The sequence below is a fragment of the Chlorocebus sabaeus genome, chromosome 28 (genome assembly GCF_047675955.1).
Source record: "Chlorocebus sabaeus isolate Y175 chromosome 28, mChlSab1.0.hap1, whole genome shotgun sequence".
NCBI classification, from domain to species: Eukaryota; Metazoa; Chordata; class Mammalia; order Primates; family Cercopithecidae; genus Chlorocebus; species Chlorocebus sabaeus.
In genome coordinates this window covers 10,176,705-10,192,970 of record NC_132931.1, presented here as the reverse complement: position 1 = coordinate 10,192,970, position 16,266 = coordinate 10,176,705, and the positions used below count along the sequence as shown (strand labels likewise).

General features: G+C 56.9%; 1 protein-coding gene across 3 annotated transcripts in view; it reads right to left on the bottom strand.

The window, feature by feature from the left end:
- Nucleotides 1-14,091, bottom strand: part of RASA4B (RAS p21 protein activator 4B) — a 37,153-nt gene extending 23,062 nt beyond the window's left edge. For 2 of the 3 annotated variants that reach the window (XM_037990460.2, XM_037990461.2), the window contains exons 1-5: nt 13,947-14,091; nt 8,208-8,264; nt 6,440-6,553; nt 5,856-5,917; nt 3,584-3,713 (exon numbers count right to left, since the gene is read on the bottom strand). In XM_037990460.2, coding sequence (XP_037846388.2) covers nt 3,584-3,713; nt 5,856-5,917; nt 6,440-6,553; nt 8,208-8,264; nt 13,947-14,011 — 428 coding nt within the window. In that variant the 5' untranslated portion in view covers nt 14,012-14,091. Of the gene's footprint in view, nt 1-3,583; nt 3,714-5,855; nt 5,918-6,439; nt 6,554-8,207; nt 8,265-13,841; nt 13,861-13,946 lie in introns of those variants that run through there. The other variant, XM_037990462.2, reaches the window with a different exon arrangement.
- Nucleotides 14,092-16,266: the final 2,175 nt, after the last annotated feature.

Genomic DNA, 16,266 nt, shown 5'->3' with positions numbered 1-16,266 from the left:
TTAGGGAGAGAGTGTGCTTCTGGAAGGTCTGCCCCAGTAATGTCGTCCTACTTGGTGGAGGGGTGAGATGCAGCCCTGATGGGTGGCCCTTCCTTTTCTCCATGGATGGATCTTTACACAGCCCTAGTCTAGTCACGGTACCCCCAGCTTTTTTTTTTTTTTTTTTTTTTTTTTTTGAGACAGAGTCTTGCTCTGTCGCCCAGGCTGGAGTGCAGTGGCGCAATCTCGGCTCACTGCAACCTCCGCCTCCCAGGTTCAAGTGATTCTCCTACCTCTGCCTCCTGAGTAGCTGGGATTACAGGTGCCTACCACCATGCCTAGCTAATTTTTGTATTTTTAGTAGAGACAGGGTTTCATCAGGTTGGCCAGGCTGCTCTCAAATTCCTGACCTCAGGTGATCCACCCGCCTCCCAAAGTGCTGGGATTACAGGTGTGAGCCACCACATCCCCTCCCCTCCCCTCCCCTCCCCTCCTCTCCTCTCCTTCTCTTCTCTTCCTTTCCCTCCCTCCCTCCCTCCCTCCCTCCCTCCCTCCCTCCTTCCTTCCTTCCTCTTTCTTTCTTTCAACAGGGTCTTGCTCTGTTTATCAGGCTGGAGTACAGTGATGCAATCATAGCTCACTGCAGCCTCCACCTCCTGAGCTCAAGCAATCCTCCCACGTCAGCCTCCCAAGTAGCTGGGACTATAGGTGTGTCCCACCACACCTGGCTAATTTTTTAATTTTTTTGTAGAGACAGGGTCTTGCTGTTGCCCAGGCTGGTCTCGAACTCCTGGCCTCAAGAGATCCTCCCGCCTCTGCTTCCCAAAGCACTGGGATTACCAGCATAAGCCACTGCACCCTGCCAGTTTTCCCTACTTAGAATTCTTTGTGGAAGAACACCAAAGCCCACTCGTCTTCGATATTTTAAGCCTCTCATGCCTGCCTTTCTTTCCCCCTCAAAACTGTCTAATAAAACCCCAAGGTTGAGGTTGGGTGCAGTGGCTTGTTCCTGTAATCCCAGCACTTTGGGAAGCTGAGGCAGGCAGATCACGTGAGGTCAGGAGTTCGAGACCAGCCTGGCCAATATGGTGAAACCCCGTCTCTACTAAAAATACAAAAGAATGGGCTGGGCGTGGTGGCATGCACCTGTAGTCCCAGCTACTCAGGAGGCTGAGGCAGGAGAATCACTTGAACCCAGGACGGCGAAGGTTTGAGTGAGCCAAGAAAACGCCACTGCACTCCAGCCTGAGCCATAGAGCCAGATTGTCTCAAAAAAAAAAAAAAAAAAAAAAAAAACACAAAACAGCCCTGACACGGTGGCTCATGCCTGTAATCCCAGCACTTTGGGAGGCCGAGGTAGGCAGATCACCTGAGGTCAGGAGTTTGAGAACAGTCTAGCCAACATGGTGAAATCCTGTCTCTACTAAAAACACAAAAAAATTAGCCGGGTGTGGTGGTGCACGCCTGTAATTCCAGCTACTAGGGAGGCTGAGGCAGGAGAATTGCTTGAACCCAGAAGGCAGAGGTTGCAGTGAGCTGAAATGGGGCCACTGCACTCCAGCCTGGATGACAGAGGGAGACTGTCTCAAAAACAAAAAACAAAACCAAAAAAAAAACCCCAAGGTTTTATTGAAATATTGAGAATCTCCCCAGAAAAAATAAGGAGGAAATATTCTTTCTTCCTCTGCAGCAAACGGACCTTCTTAGGCTGACTTGGGATTCCAGCAGGAGTCTCATTGCTGAGGACAACGGGGGACAAGTCCCCTCACTCTGAGAGAGGCCTGGACATTCCTCTCCTCTGCTAGGACTCACTAGGAGAAGACCAACCACTGTGGCCCCGGAGGATGGGAGAGAGGAGATTCCTGGAGAGAGGGGAGGGCCAGGCCTCCCATCTCCGTGGGTGACGAGGGGTGCCTGGGAGAAGTGGTCCCGAGGTCCCAGAGCCCGGCCACGTGCGTGAGCGGGTGCACACATGTGCATGCCTGTCCTCCAGACAGCCTGGTGCCAGGCAAGGATAAGGATGGAGGAAGTGGGTGAGTTGGGGTGGGGCGGGGCGGGGGGGGGGAAATTAATGGCGGAGGCCAGAAAGTGAGCGAGTGTGGGGGCGTGGCTGAGACTCCCAAGGCCAGCCATTTTCCATCCATTTCTATTTTCCCAGGACAGAAAATAACTCCTGGGAAGCCAGAGTGAGCAACACGGGTATCATCCGACCCACACCCCTCCTCTGCCCAAGGGAAGTCTTCCTCTTAGACAGGCGGACCCCTCAAGGGTGGGGGGAACACTGGCTCCATACGGGCTGCTTGGCTGGGGGCCACCCTCCTGCCCCACAGGCAGGGAGCCACTCGGGGAGGTGGGTTTGGAGCCGGAAGGGAAGGCACTTCGCACAGACAGAGTGTGACTCAGGCCCAGGCCCAGACGTGAGTGCAGCCTGCAGCTAAAAATACCCTGTGGGTTGGGGGGGTGGCCCTGTCACAGGTGACTCAGGTCCATGGAACCGTCCAAACCACTGTCTCTCCTTGGGGGAACCCTCAATTTTTACCCATTGGGAGATTTTCAGCAAATCTTTTCACCCCCCCAATCCCACAAGGGACCCATTGACCCACACACACACTCCCACCAGGCCAAGTTCACACTGGGGTTAAACGTAGGGAAGCCGGCCTTAGCACTGGGGCACTGAGGCTGTGTGATCAGAGTTTGGGGTCCCCTCACCCATACCCCCTACTCTACCCCTCTGTGATGGCTCCAGTTCCTCCATGAGAACATTAAGACTCTCCCTTAAGGAATACATTACCTTGAATGGAAATCACCCAAGAAACATCTTCAAGTCCAGCAAAGCTCCCCAAATTCTCTCTTTTTCTTTTTCTTTTTTTGAGATGGAGTCTCACTTGTTGCCCAGGTTGGAGTGCAGTGGCACCATCTCGGCTCACTGCAGCCTCCACCTCCTGGGTTCAAGACTCCTGCCTCAGCCTCCTGAGTAGCTGGGATTACAGGCGCCCACCACCACGCCTGGTTTTTTTTTTTTTGTTTTTTTTTTTTTTTTTTTTTTTGAGACAGAGTCTCGCTGTAACGCCCAGGCTGGAGTGCAGTGGCACGATCTTGGCTCATTGCAAGCTCCGCCTCCCGGGTTCACGCCATTCTCCTGCCTCAGCCTCCCGAGTAGCTGGGACTACAGGTGCCCGCCACCACACCCCGCTAATTTTTTTTTTTTGTATTTTTGGTAGAGATGGGGTTTCACCGTGTTAGCCAGGATGGTCTGGATCTCCTGACCTTGTGATCCGCCTGCCTTGGCCTCCCAAAGTGTTGGGATTACAGGCGTGAGCCACCTTGCCTGGTCAATTTTTGTATTTTTAGTAGAGAAAGGGTATCATCATGTTGGTCGGGCTGGTCTTGAACTCCTGGCCTCAGGTGATGCACCCACCTCGGCCTCCCAAAGTGCTGGGATTATAGGTGTGAGACACCGGGCCTGGCGTGACTCTCTCTTGAGAGCAGGGTTTGATTGGAGGTGGCCAGCTCTGGGACCAGGAGGTAGGGTGGGGCGAGGGGAGGCTCAGCTTCCTCATGTTGCAGGGGACCCACTGTCCGCCCCCAGGCCCCTGAGTCTCACCTGGCCTCCAGCACAGAGCAGCGTAGTCGGCAGGCCCTGGCCCCTGGCCGCACTTCCAGCCGCAGGTGGATCTCGCCCTGCACTTCCTCATCGGGGTCCACCTCCATCAGGTGGGTCCACCCGCTGAAACCTGTGGGGTCAGTTCAGCCAGGGACCCGGCCCTGAACCCCCACACCCTCCACCCTCAGCCCCACCAGGCACCCTGAGGCACCTCTATAATCTCCTGGGAATCCTCTAGGCACCTGTGAAGCAGGGGCTGGTATCCCTAATGACAGATGGGGAAACTGAGGCTTAGCAGGTGAACAGCAGCAGTCGGAAGAACTGGGGTTAGAATCTAAGTCAGTGACCTGGGGCCTGTGCCCTCACTATTGCGTCATTTTGTTGTTGTTTTTAGAGACAGGGTCTCACTCTGTGGGCCAAGTGTGGTGACACACACCTGTAATCCCAGCTACTCAGGAGGCTGAGACAGGAGAATTGCTTGAACACAAATCGCGCCATTGCACTCCAGCCTGGGCGACAGAGCAAGACCCCATCTCAAAAAAAAAAAAAAAAAAAAAAGATGGAGTCTTGCTATGTTGCTCAGGCTGGTCTCAAACTCCTGACCTCAAGCAATCCTCCCACCTCAGCCTCCCAAGGTGCTGGGATTATAAGCGTGGGCCGCTGTACCCAGCCAGGTTCCCCATCTTAAAACAGGAAGAGAGTGGCCCTCCCCTAGGGCTGCTGGGAGGAGGGTCTGAGGCCCGGATGGGTAAGCTACAAGGCACCCCAAGGAATAGCCTCACTGGGGCTGCTAGACCCCAGAGACGCTGGCTAAGGCTGCAGGTGGGAAAGGCCTTTGTCCTGGCAGGGGCCAAGAAGCCCCATGAGTCAGCAGAACCTGCCTCCGCCCTGCCCCCATCCCTGGCCCAGCCTCACAGACAGGAGCAGGTGTGTGCGGGGGGAGGCCAGTGAGCAGGACACAAAGGCTCTGATGGCAAAGTCCATAGCATCCAAGAACTAGTTTGAACCCTCACAGAGCCCAGAGAAGGCAAGAGCTGCCCAAGGTCACACACAGTGAGGCTGGCACAGGGCTGACCCCTCAAAATCCTGTCTGGGCAGAGCATGGTGGCTCACACCTGTAATCCTAGCACTTGAGGAAGCCAAAGCGGGAGGATCTGTCAAAGCCAGGAGTTCAAGACCAGCCTGGGCAACAGAGTGAGACACCCATCTCCATTTTTTTTTTTTTTTGAGACAGAGTCTTTCTCTGTCGCCCAGGCTGGAGTGCAATGGCGCAATCTTGGCTCGCTGCAACCTCTGCCTCCCGGGTTCAAGAGATGTTCCTGTCTCAGTCTCCCTAGTATTACAGGTGAGCGCCACCATGCCCAGGTTATTTTTATATTTTTAGTAGAGACAGTGTTTCACCATGTTGACCAGGCTGGTCTTGAACTCCTAACCTCAGGTGAATTGCCACTAGGATTACACGTGTGAGCCACCATCTCTATGTTTCTTTCGGAGATATGGAGTCTTGCTCTGTCATCCAGGTTGGAGTGCAATGGGGTGATCGTGACTCACTGCAACCTCCGCCTCCCAGGTTCAAGCGATTCTCCTGCCTCAGCTTCCCGAGTAGCTGGGATTACAGGCACCCACCATCACATCCAGCTAATTTTTTGTATTTTTAGTAGAGACAGGGTTTTACCATGTTGGCCAGGCTGGTCTTAAACTCCTGACCTCAGGTGATCCGCCTGCCTCGGCCTCCCAAAGTGCTGGGATTACAGGTGTGAGCCACTGTGCCCGGCCTCTATTTTTTTTTTTTTTTAACTACTTAAAAATTTTAAAAACAATAACACCAAACAATGTCTGCATCCCAGAAATAATTCAAAGGGATCTCCAGCCTGGACTGTCTCCAGGCCAGCCCTTCAGACTCAGGACACAGTAGTACTAGGGTCCAGGTGGAGGCGACCCCATGGGCTACAGAAGGAGCTGGCTCCATTGGGAGAAAGGGTCCCTACGCTTCAGCAATGGAGTGTAAGGAGGCCCCTTCTTCTGCCAGCAGAGGACTCAGATTCCACCCGTAGCAGCCCCTCTTTGCCCTAGGGAAGATGCAGTAACAACCAGGTTTGGGGACGTGCTGAGGAACAGAGGCCAGGAGTACAGAACGTGGCCCTGGCTTTTGGGAGAGTAGAAATGGCTTTCCCTGAGCTGGAGACCAGATGGAGCCTAGGGGGGAGGTCTCCGAGTGGGAGGGAGGCCAGGGACGGGGCAGACCAGTGCGGGAGGGAAAGGGAGAACTTACCCTTAGGGTGAGAGGCCAGGGTGTCCCTTGGAAGGCAGACCTTTCCGATAACATCGTCCCGGCTAGAGGAGAGAGATGGAGTCAGAGCTGGGCAGGGCTTCAGGACCTGCCCTCTGGGACCTCCCACCAAGTTCAGGACCCCCGGGGGGGAGCAGGGTGGTGGACACTGTCATCATTTCCAAAGTAACCCAACAGAGCTGAACCTGTGGCCCTTCTGTAGGCTGTGGGCTCTGGACCTTCTAGGGGGATGTGATAGGTTTCTATCACATGCCCACATATGCCAAGCTCACACTCTCTGGGTGCCCATTTCACAGCTCACACCTGCATGCACACGTGTAGTCCATGCACACCTGCGCCCCCATGCCTGCACACACACGCGTGTGATGTGGCACGTGCACCATGGAGCCACACATGTGCACACCCACACGCTTAAGTCTTTCATCCTCCCAGGCCCCCAGGCTCCGCTTCCCTCCAGGCTGCAAAGAGGATGCCAAAAAGGAGACCCAGGAGTCCTGGCGGTGAAATGGGCCAGGGAGCAATCAGATGGCCAGGTCTGGGTCCAAGCTGGAGAGGGGGGTGCTCACCTGAGGGCATCCTCATCCATGACATAGAAAGCCACAGTGTGGAAGGTGGGCGGCAGGTGCACTTGGTACTCTTCACCCCAGAAGGGGCACAGGGTCTTCCACACGGTGGCTGTCCTGCAGGAGAGAACCCTCAGCAGGCGCCCAGGCCACCCCTAGGCCCTGGACTGGGACCTTCCTTGTATCTCCTCCTACCCCTACAACTACTGGCTCTGCTGCTGACGTGTTTCCCCTGTGCCAGACCCTACTGTCCACCACCAGTCATACCCCCCGACCTTCCTCTCTGCCCTGGATGGGGCACAGGGCTGCCTCTCTCTGGCTGTTATTTATTTTATTTATCTTTTTTTTTGAGACAGAGTCTCGCTCTGTCGCCCAGGCTAGAGTGCAGTGGCATCATCTCGGCTCACTGCAACCTCTCTGCCTCCCAGGTTCAAGCAATTCTCCCTGCCTCAGCCTCCTGAGTAGCTGGGATTACAGACACCTGCCACCATGCCCAGCTAATTTTGCCATTTTAGTAGAGACGGGGTTTCACCCTGTTGGCCAGGCTGCTCTCGAACTCCTGACCTCAGGTGATCTGCTTGCCTCGGCCTTCCAAAGTGTTTGGATGACAGGTGTGACCCACCGTATCCAGCCTCTCCAGCTGTTTTACATTTGGGGAAACTGAGATCACAGTTGGCAGGCATTGGCCTCAGGTCACAGGATAGCTGCCTCAGGGTGACTGCCAAGTCTGGCCTCCCATCCTCACCCAGCTCTGGTCAACCCCCTGTGGATCAGAGCCTTCAACTCATGGGATTCAGCGGGCTAGCGGGTGGGGAGATGCTGAAGACCCCAAGGACCCGGATGAAAGTTCAGGGGACCACCTCATGCCAACCACTTCTCAGGTCATCTGACCTCGGGGGCCTGTTTCCCTTCTGTATCAAGAACAGCAGTGCCATCACACCCCTCTCCCTCTTGCTATCTGTGGTTTGCAGACCCTTGAGAAAGGCTGGGAGCCTGCTTGCAGGTGGGGAAGGACTGGGAGTCTGGTGGCCTTGGCTACGAGTAGGCCATGGGCACTCAGGTGGGCAGAACAGCAGGGCAGGTCTGGCCATGAACTTGGAAGCAGGAGCCTGACTGAAGGAAGGGAGAGGACAGCAAAGACCCTGCTCAGAGATCATGGGGACCACGGAGGAAGGGACATCCGGAGGAAGTGGCTCTTCGGGGTGCAGGCTGCGGGTGCCCAGCCTCGAGGGATAATCACTGTGGGACTCTCAGGGGACAGGACCCAAGTTAGAGCCAGGACCAGGGAGGGGAAGGGAGCTAGGCTCTCGGGAGGCCAGACTTAGGCTCCAGTGTGGCTCTGCCACTTACTAGGCTTGTGACCTTGGGCAGGGTAGTCTCCCTGAGCCTCAGTTTCCGAGTCTGTAAATGGGGTCTAATAATATCGTACTCACTAATTGCAAGAACTAAACGAGCTAGAAAAGGGCTGGCTCCATAAATGAGAGCTGTTGTTACAAATCGTCAGCATCTGTCTCTCCCGGAGGTTGTGGTGATTGCAAAGATGAACAGAGTCCGGCGAGAGGCCCTTGGCCAGGCCAGTTCCTGGAAGGTCTTTCTCACCTCCTAGCTTGGGTGTCAGGGTGAGGTGGGGAATCCCAGGCAGAGGACCAGGTGCACCAAGCCCCCTCCCATCTCCGTACGAAATTCACAACAAAATTCACACCCCTTTGCGGGGAGAGCGCAGGTCCGTGAGGGGCTGAGCGCCCCTGGGTCCTGGGGGTGGGGGCGGTACCTGATGATGGGCTCATTGTCCACTTTCACGATGCAGTAAGGGTCGCTGCTGCCGGTGCTGCAAGACAGAAGGGCAGGGGCGGGGCTGGAGGGCAGGGGCGGGGCGGGGCCTCGCGGCACGCTCCTCCCTCTTCCCCGGCCCCTCGGGAGAAGTGCGGGGAAGAGAGCGGAGGCTGAGTCTTCGCATCCTGGTTAGGAGACCGCAGGCTCCTCGGGCCAAACACGGGTCCTCGCCCTCAGCCCGGGAGCGGATGGTGAGGGAAGGGCAGGAACCCGCGGCAGGGCTCCCCTTTCGCGGGCAGGGGTGGGAGTAGATGGAGGGAGAGTTGTGGGGGAGGGAGAAGGAGAGGGAAGAGACAGGGATGGGCAGAGAGAGAAAGGAGAAGAAAGGAGGGGGAAGGGGGGGGGGAGGGACTGGGAGAGGGGCAGAGGGAGGGGCAGAGAGGGAAGGGGATGGACAGGGAGGTGAGAAAGAGGGAAGAGGAGACAGAGGGAGGGGGCTGAGAGGGAGAAGAGAGAGGGACGGGGGCAGGGAAGAGCGGGGCAGGGAAGAGCGAGGAGGAGAGAGAGGGACGCGGTGGGGGCGGGGTAAGAGGGAAGGCGGGTGATGGGGGGGAGAAAGAGGGAGGAGAGTAAGAGGGAGGAAGTTAAGAGGGAGGGGGAGACTGAGTTATGGGGTGAGAGGGAAAGGGTGAGAGGGAGGGGGAGAGAGAAAGGAAAGTGAGAGGGAGGGGGAGAGAGGTGGGGAGAGAAGGGGGTAGAGAGGGAGGGGGAGAGAGGGAGGGGGAGAGTAAGAGGGAGGGGAGACTGAGTGACGGAGGGAGGGGGAGAGAGGGAGGAGAGTAAGAGGAAGGAGAGTAAGGGGGAGGAGAGTAACAGGGAGGGGGAGACTGAGTGAGGGGGAGAATGAGTGAGGGGGTGACTGAGTGAGGGGGTGAGAGGGAAGGGGAGAGAGGGAGGAGAGGAAGAGGGAGTTAAGAGGGAGGGAGTTAAGAGGGAGGGGGAGACTGAGGGAGGGGGTGAGAGGGAGAGGGAGAGGGGAGAGACAGGGAGAGGAGGGAGAGGTACAGAGGGAGGGGTTACTAGAAACCTGCTGTTCCTCCTGCAGGGGATAGAATGTTCCTCCTTTCTATGCCCTCCTACCCCATCCCTGCCTCCCCCCAAAACAGCTCCAAGCAACAGCTCCAGGCAAGCTCCTGGGACCCCTACCCTCTACACCAAAGTCTGGCCCCTTAATCTCCCTGGAGCGTTGGCTCCTGCTGTCCCTTCTGCCCAGTCTGCCTTCAGCGCTGCCAGAGCCCTCCCTTGCCCCAGGGCGGGATGGGGTGGAAGGCCTCCCTGGACTCACACTCCTTGCCCACTTCATCCAGCCTGGTAGTGATCAGCTGCCTCCCACCTGCTCTGAGCTACCTGGGGGCAGGGAGCATGCCTATGTCCCTAGGGACCCCACAGGGCTTGGCACAAGACAGGCAGCCCGTGAGTGTTTGCCGAATGAACTGACAAATGAATGAACTGATGGTGAATGAATGAATAACAGCTATCTGGGGAAAGAGGGATGGGGGAATGCAAACCTGCGCTCAGTTCCAAGGGTCTCAGGTGTTGGGGGCCTCCTGGAGCTGGGAGAGACCTGCAGCCAGGCCTAAGGCTGGTACTGGGTAAAGTGGAGGAGTGAGGGCTGTCTCTAGAGCTGTTCCTCCACTGAGTGTCCATAAAAAGGAAGTGTGTTTCTATAGTGGAGGGTGGGGAATTCCAACCTCTGCTTCCCTTCTCAAAAGGGGCTCTTCCGGCAGAGGAAGGCACTTGGGGCAAGCAGCTCCAGAAGCTCCTGGACACAGACAGGAAATGTCTACCAAGACTCAGTTTTCTACCTATAAAGTGGGAAGTGTAACCCCGGCTCACAAGGGAGGTTCCCTGGGTCCTGAGATGATATGAGAAGGTCTTGGAGGTGCTCAGTACATGTTAGCACTAACTGCAACTGTGCCTGTAACCTCCCCCTGCCATCATTCGAGAGTCCCCTCCTCCTGGCCAGGCATGGTGGCTCATACCTGTAATCCCAGCACTTTGGGAGGCTGAGGCAGGCAGATCACATGAGGCCAGGAGTTTGAGACCAGCCTGGCCAATATGGTGAAACCCTGTCTCTACTAAAAATACAAAAATTAGCTGAGTGTGGTGGTGTGCACCTGTAATCCCAGCTACTGGGGAGGCTGAGGCAGGAGAATCCCTTGAACCCCGGAGGAGGAGGTTGCAGTGAGCCAAGATCGCACTGCTGCATTCCAGCCTGGGCAACAGAGCAAGACTCTGTCTCTAAAATAAAATAAAATAAAAAGAGCCCCCTCCAGGGAGCCCCCTGTGAATACCCCAGCTTGTGTCGCATCAACCCAAAGCCAGGGGACTCCAGGTGCTAAGCAATCAGGCCCCTGGGCACCCCAGGTGCTGGGCTGGGCTGCAGGACCCAGGAGCCATACAAGGAGCTCAGAGGAGGCAGGGAGAGGTCAGTGCTGGCTGAGGCAACAGGGGACCTCCCTGGGCTGTCCCCCACTACTGAGCTGCTACTGCTTCCAAAGGCCTGGAAGCAGGACCCGAACCCCAGTGTGCAAGGACTGTGAAGAGCTGGTGGCTGCATCAGAGGGCGGGGGCAGGAGGACGGTATTGAGAGCAGGCCGAGGCCAGATTTAAGGACCTGGGCCCAACCGTGGTCCCCAGTGGGTTGCTGGAACCCATGCCCAGTTCCTTCTAAGGCCCCTAGGCTGCCCACCTCTCTCATTTCTCCTTCCCCAAGCCAGTCACCACTGGCCTTGTCTGGCTACTTTCGGGTCCTCTATATTTAGGGCCTTGGCAGTTTCTAGGCTGTGGAAGGAGGAGGATCAGGGAAAACCCCGAAATAGCCTTGGGCCATTCCCCAAGGCCACTTGGTGTGGGAGGCAGTGGGTCACTGGTCATCGTGAGACTTGGCTCATGCCTAGGTACGCAGGGATGGGAGACAGTGGGAAGAGGCGGGGCAGGAACAGGCAGGCTGTGAAAGCTAGCAGTGATGGGGAATGCAGCTGTGCTCTGTGCCCTTTAGAGGAACAAAAACCCATGAGTAGAAGTGGCAGGAAGGCAGATGGCAGCTGTGTGAGGACAGTTCCCTCCTTGGAACTGACTCAGTCAAGATGAGCCACTATGAGAGGTGGTGAGCTCCCCATCCTCAGAAGTATGCAAGCCCTGGCTGGAGAGGATGCCACTCAGAAGATAAGCGGGGCACTGGTGAGGCACAGGGAAACTCCAGTACTCAGTGAGGGCCTCCCATGATCTCCAAACCCCTGCCCGACTCTGCAGCCAAATGCTTTGCATAGGATTTCCGAGGCTCAGTGTCCCCGAGCCCAGCCGCAAGCTTGCAGCCGTGGGCAGGCGAGGATTCTCAGCCTGTCGGCAGTAGACAAAGGCAATCTGAATCTGGACTTCTCTACCTACCCTCTGTATCAACTTGGCAAATGACTTTCACTTCCTGAGCCTCAGTTTCCCAATGTGCAAACTGAGGACGTCTCCCTTAGAAAGCTAAGATGAGGACTAAGTAGGGGAAGTCCTCAACACCTCTTATTCTCCCCTACTATGGACCTGGTGCCAGGATTAATGAGTCACCGTCCGTGCCCTCACAGTCCCCGCCACGCCAGGGGCTTCCTCCTGCCACCCAAAGTGCTGGGGGGCGAGACCAGGAGCCAGGAACTCTGCCCAAGGCCACCAGAGAATGCCCTGGAGAGGAGAAGTTTGAGAGGGGTCCTGAAGGATGAATGGGAGTTTTCCGGAGGACTGAAAGGGGGTGCTTGAAGACAGAAGTCTCCACACATGGGCGAAGGCAGAGATGTGAAGGGTAGTAACCCAAATGTGAGGGACTGTTTATGGGATGGTTTAAGAGGTGGCTGACAGGTCAGAGTTGTGTATGCCAGCCACAGGGGAAGATGGGGGGTTGCAAAGGAGACGTGAGTAGGGCAGGCAGGGGGACAGGGTGAGGAGCGAGATTCCAAGGCACCCCTCCACTGTAGACGGAGCCCCTTTGCTCAGAGGCAAAGCACTGGGCAGGGAACCAGGCACTGGGCTCCCAGGTGGGCATACCCCAAGAGCTCCACTGCCCTGGGCTGGAGAAAGCCTGGAGCCAGGCACTAGGGCCAGCTGCTGTGGGGATGAGGAGGGAGGCGACAGACGGAGGGGCTGCTCCTCCCAGCCGTCACCAGCCAGAAGAGGCCAAGATGACCTAGTTCCTAGTGCCAGTGGTGGCAGGGGGTGGAGGGTGCTTAAAGGCTGGGCCTGGAGGCTGAGACCCTTCTCAGAGCTCCTCTGCCTTCCCAGCCCACACACCTCACTGGCAGCTCCCACTCCATCTCCCTCCAGGCTTCCAAGCACAGAAACCCACCTAGGGCTGCCCACCGCCCTCCCTTCCCCATTGTCATGGTAACTGCTGAGCTGGGCCTCATCAGACCCAGGGGGCCTGGAACTGGCGCTGCTCTCAGTGGTGGCGCGCTGAGCGTGCTGGGAAGCTCGCAGGGGCCACCATACATATGTGTGAGCGGAGTGCCTGCCTCACACCCCGCCCCACCCCCTCGCCCACGCTGACCACTTCTCTGCATCCAGGAGCCCGGGGCGCCCCGAGGAGGAGCCCCAGGGGTGGGGAACTGCAGCCCCGCAGACTTTGGACTCTGTTTCCTCCGGGCTCCCCTTCTCCCCTCCCACCCTCCTCCTCCAGGCAGCCAGTGCCCCTCGACCTTTGAGCTTTCCCCCTCTTCCTCTAGAGGGATTTCAACTCCTAGTTTAAAGAGGGGAAACTGAGGCTTGAGGAGCAGGGAGCTGCCTAAACCCTGCACATGAGGAAGGTGGTGGCAAGACCAAGATGGGGGGCCAGGGGTCAGGCAGCCCAGCCCTGGGACCTACTGAGAAGAGTGGGACGAGGGGCCCCTGAAACCTCCCCAAATCGAGCCAGGGACCAGGGGAATCCCCAGATGTCAGTGCCTGTTAGAAGCCCTAGACTCAAGACTCTGCTCTGCCTGCCACTTGGAGCCAGCATTTCACGTCTCTGATCCTCAGTTTTCTCACCTGTAAAATGGAACGGTGAGAACCGCTTTTCTGGGTGGTTTCGAGGATTAACCGGATGGCTCAGGTGTAAAGCCCAAGGCACAAGAGACAGTTACTACCCTCCTTCCCTCCCCCACAGTCCTGCACCTGTCCTGTCCTCCTGACCTGTTCTCACTTTTCATGCCAGTCCCTCCTACCCAAGTGCACAGCAGGAAGCCCGGGGACAGCCCCTGGGCCCCAGCATGTGCTTCAGGTGCACACTCAGGGGCATTAAGGGCTCTGGAACTACTGATCAAGACCCTTCCTTTGCAGGGGGACACCCCACCCTCCAACCACACCCCAGGGGCAGATCACCAAGACGTCTCCCCTGGTACGTCACCCAGCTCCAGCTCCTGTCCTATCAAAGCCCCTTCCCCTCGTGAGCCGCGGATCGCTGACAAATTCTCGCCCCCTCCCTAGTTCCCAGCCCCCCAGCCCTCGGTGACACTTTTCCCACCCCCCCTCAGTTGTCACCCCCTCTGGTGCTCACAGCAAATGTCACTGTCCCCATTTTCCCCGCCGATCCCCCACCGCAGCCGCACTCCCGCACCCTCTCAGCTGCTCTACTTGTGGGTGGACCCCGGAAAGGTCAGGCGTCCTGGGGGGCAGTGCCCCTCCCCGGAAAGTTGGGGCTCCCACCCCTGGCCGCGCTCACATGTCCTTGGCGGGCAGGTTCTTCCCCTCCACGATGCGGATGTACAGCGAGCTGCGCTTGGCCATCGCGGGGTCCCGGCTCGGGGGGAGCCAGACACCGGGGTCCGGGGTGGCGGGCGGCGGGTGCTGGACTGGGCTCCGCGGGGGGCGGGCCGGGGAGGGAGGCGGGGGCGGGGCGGCGGGGGCGGGGTTTCACTGCCACTCCGGTCACCCCACCCCCGCCCCACGTGCGGGTACACTGCTCCCGGGTCGGCCAATCTGCGACCGGGATTCCCCGGAGTGGGGCGGGGCCTGCCGGGGCCGCGGAACTCATTGGCCGTCTGGGGTGTGAGGGGCGGGGCCTGTGCGGAGGCGCTGACGCTCGCCGGGCTGCGGGCACTGCCCGCGCGGTGGCTCCAGCGGGGCGCCCCTGGAGGCGCGGGTGGGGAATCCGGGCCGCGTGGTCTGGGCCGCGGGTGCGTGTGGGCAGCGGGTGTGGTCCGAGCGCGAGTACCGAGGAGCACCGAGCACCGGGGGATGGGGGGTGACTCTTGACTGTAAGCTGGGGACTCGCGGGCCTTGCGGGGGGGAGCACGTGCAAGGGGGGGACACGTTCCCACCGCGCCGGGACCACCGGAGTCTGGCGGGTGGAAGGCCCTGCGTGGATGTGAGTTGAATGAATGAGCGTTCTGACGAATAACAAACAGCAAACAGGAGTGTTTATATCACAGCCACCTGGACCCAGAAGGAGACAGAGAGAGCCCGGGCAGCTCAGAGATTTTGGAAACTGGCATTTGGGTTTGAGAGACCTGTTTTTGTTTTGATTTTTTGTGCACCTGCTTGGGAGAAGCTGCTTTCTGAATTGTCACCTGATTTACTCCTCCTGCATCCCCGCAGTGGGAACCTGGATGAGGTTCACAGTGGGAAGATTTCCTGTTGGAGGTCAGGAGGTCACACAGGTAGCACCGGGGCCAGGCTTGCCAGGCTTGGCCTCCCAAGCACTCCCTGATGGCAGGTCGTTCCACTGGGGCGAGATCCTTCTCACAGATTCTGTCCAGAGCGGAGTTTCTGGAATTATCCATCTTCATGGTTCAGTCTTGGGGCCCTGCACGGCAGAGACTGGCCCTGGGGAGCTGGCTCTCCTAAGGGCATTGTCGCAAGCATGACCACAGAGTTGGGTCAGGACCCAGCTTCACCACTCACTCCCTTGCTGGGTGACCCTGGGCAGCTTCCTGAGCTTCTGTGAGCTGGTTCAGTTTCATCGACTGCAAAGAGGTGCTGAGAGCAGAAACACCTGCCTAAAGTACACAGGAGATAATGTGTGTGGGGGGGGAGGGGTTGTCTAGCACAAATTCTAGTTTCTTTTACATCATTTTCCTATTTTGTTATTTGTATGATACATGCACACGTTATCAAATTGAAGAGGTATTAGCCAAATGTGCTGGCTCAGGCTTGTAATCCCAGCACTTTGGGAGGCTGAGGTGGGCAGATCACCTGAGGTCAGGAGTTGGAGACCAACCTGGCCAACACGGCCAAACCCTATCTCAACTAAAAATACAAAAATCAGCTGGGCATGGTGGTGGGTGCCTGTAATCCCAGTGACTTGGGAGGCTGAGGCAGGAGAATCACTTAAACCTGGGAGTGGGAGGTTGCAATGAGCTGAGATCGAGCCACTGTACTCCAGCCTGAGTAAAGGAGTGAGACTCTGTCTCAAAAAAAAAAAAGTACACAGGATATATTGTGTGTGTATGTGGGGTGGGGGGGTGTCTAACACAGATTCTAGTTTCTGTTATGTTGTTTTCCTATTTTATTATTTGTATGGTACAGGCACATTTGATCAGATTCAAAAAATAGAGTTTGCAATGATTACAATGAAAAGTAAATCTGTAGCCAGGTGCGGTGGCTCACGCCCATAATCCCAGCACTTTGGGAGGCTGAGGCGGGTGGATTACCTGAGGTCAGGAGTTCGAGACCAGCCTGACCAACATAGTGAAACCCCATCTCTACTAAAAATACAAAAAAAATTAGCTGGACGTGGTAGCGGGCACCTGTGATCCCAGCTACCAGGGAGGCTGAGGCAGGAGAATCGCTTGAACCTGGGAGGTGAAGGTTGTGGTGAGCCGAGATCACACCATTGCACTCCAGCCTGGGCAACAAGAGCGAAACTCTGTCTCAAAAAAAAAAAGAAAAGAAAAGTAAGTCTCGCAAGTCTCACCCAGCCACACAGATTCTCCCCCACAGGCATCTAGTGTTCTTAGTTCCTTGTGAGTCACTTTGGCGGCTGAGGGAGAATTTGTCTTTATTTATTTATTTATTTATTTATTTATTTATTTATTTATTTA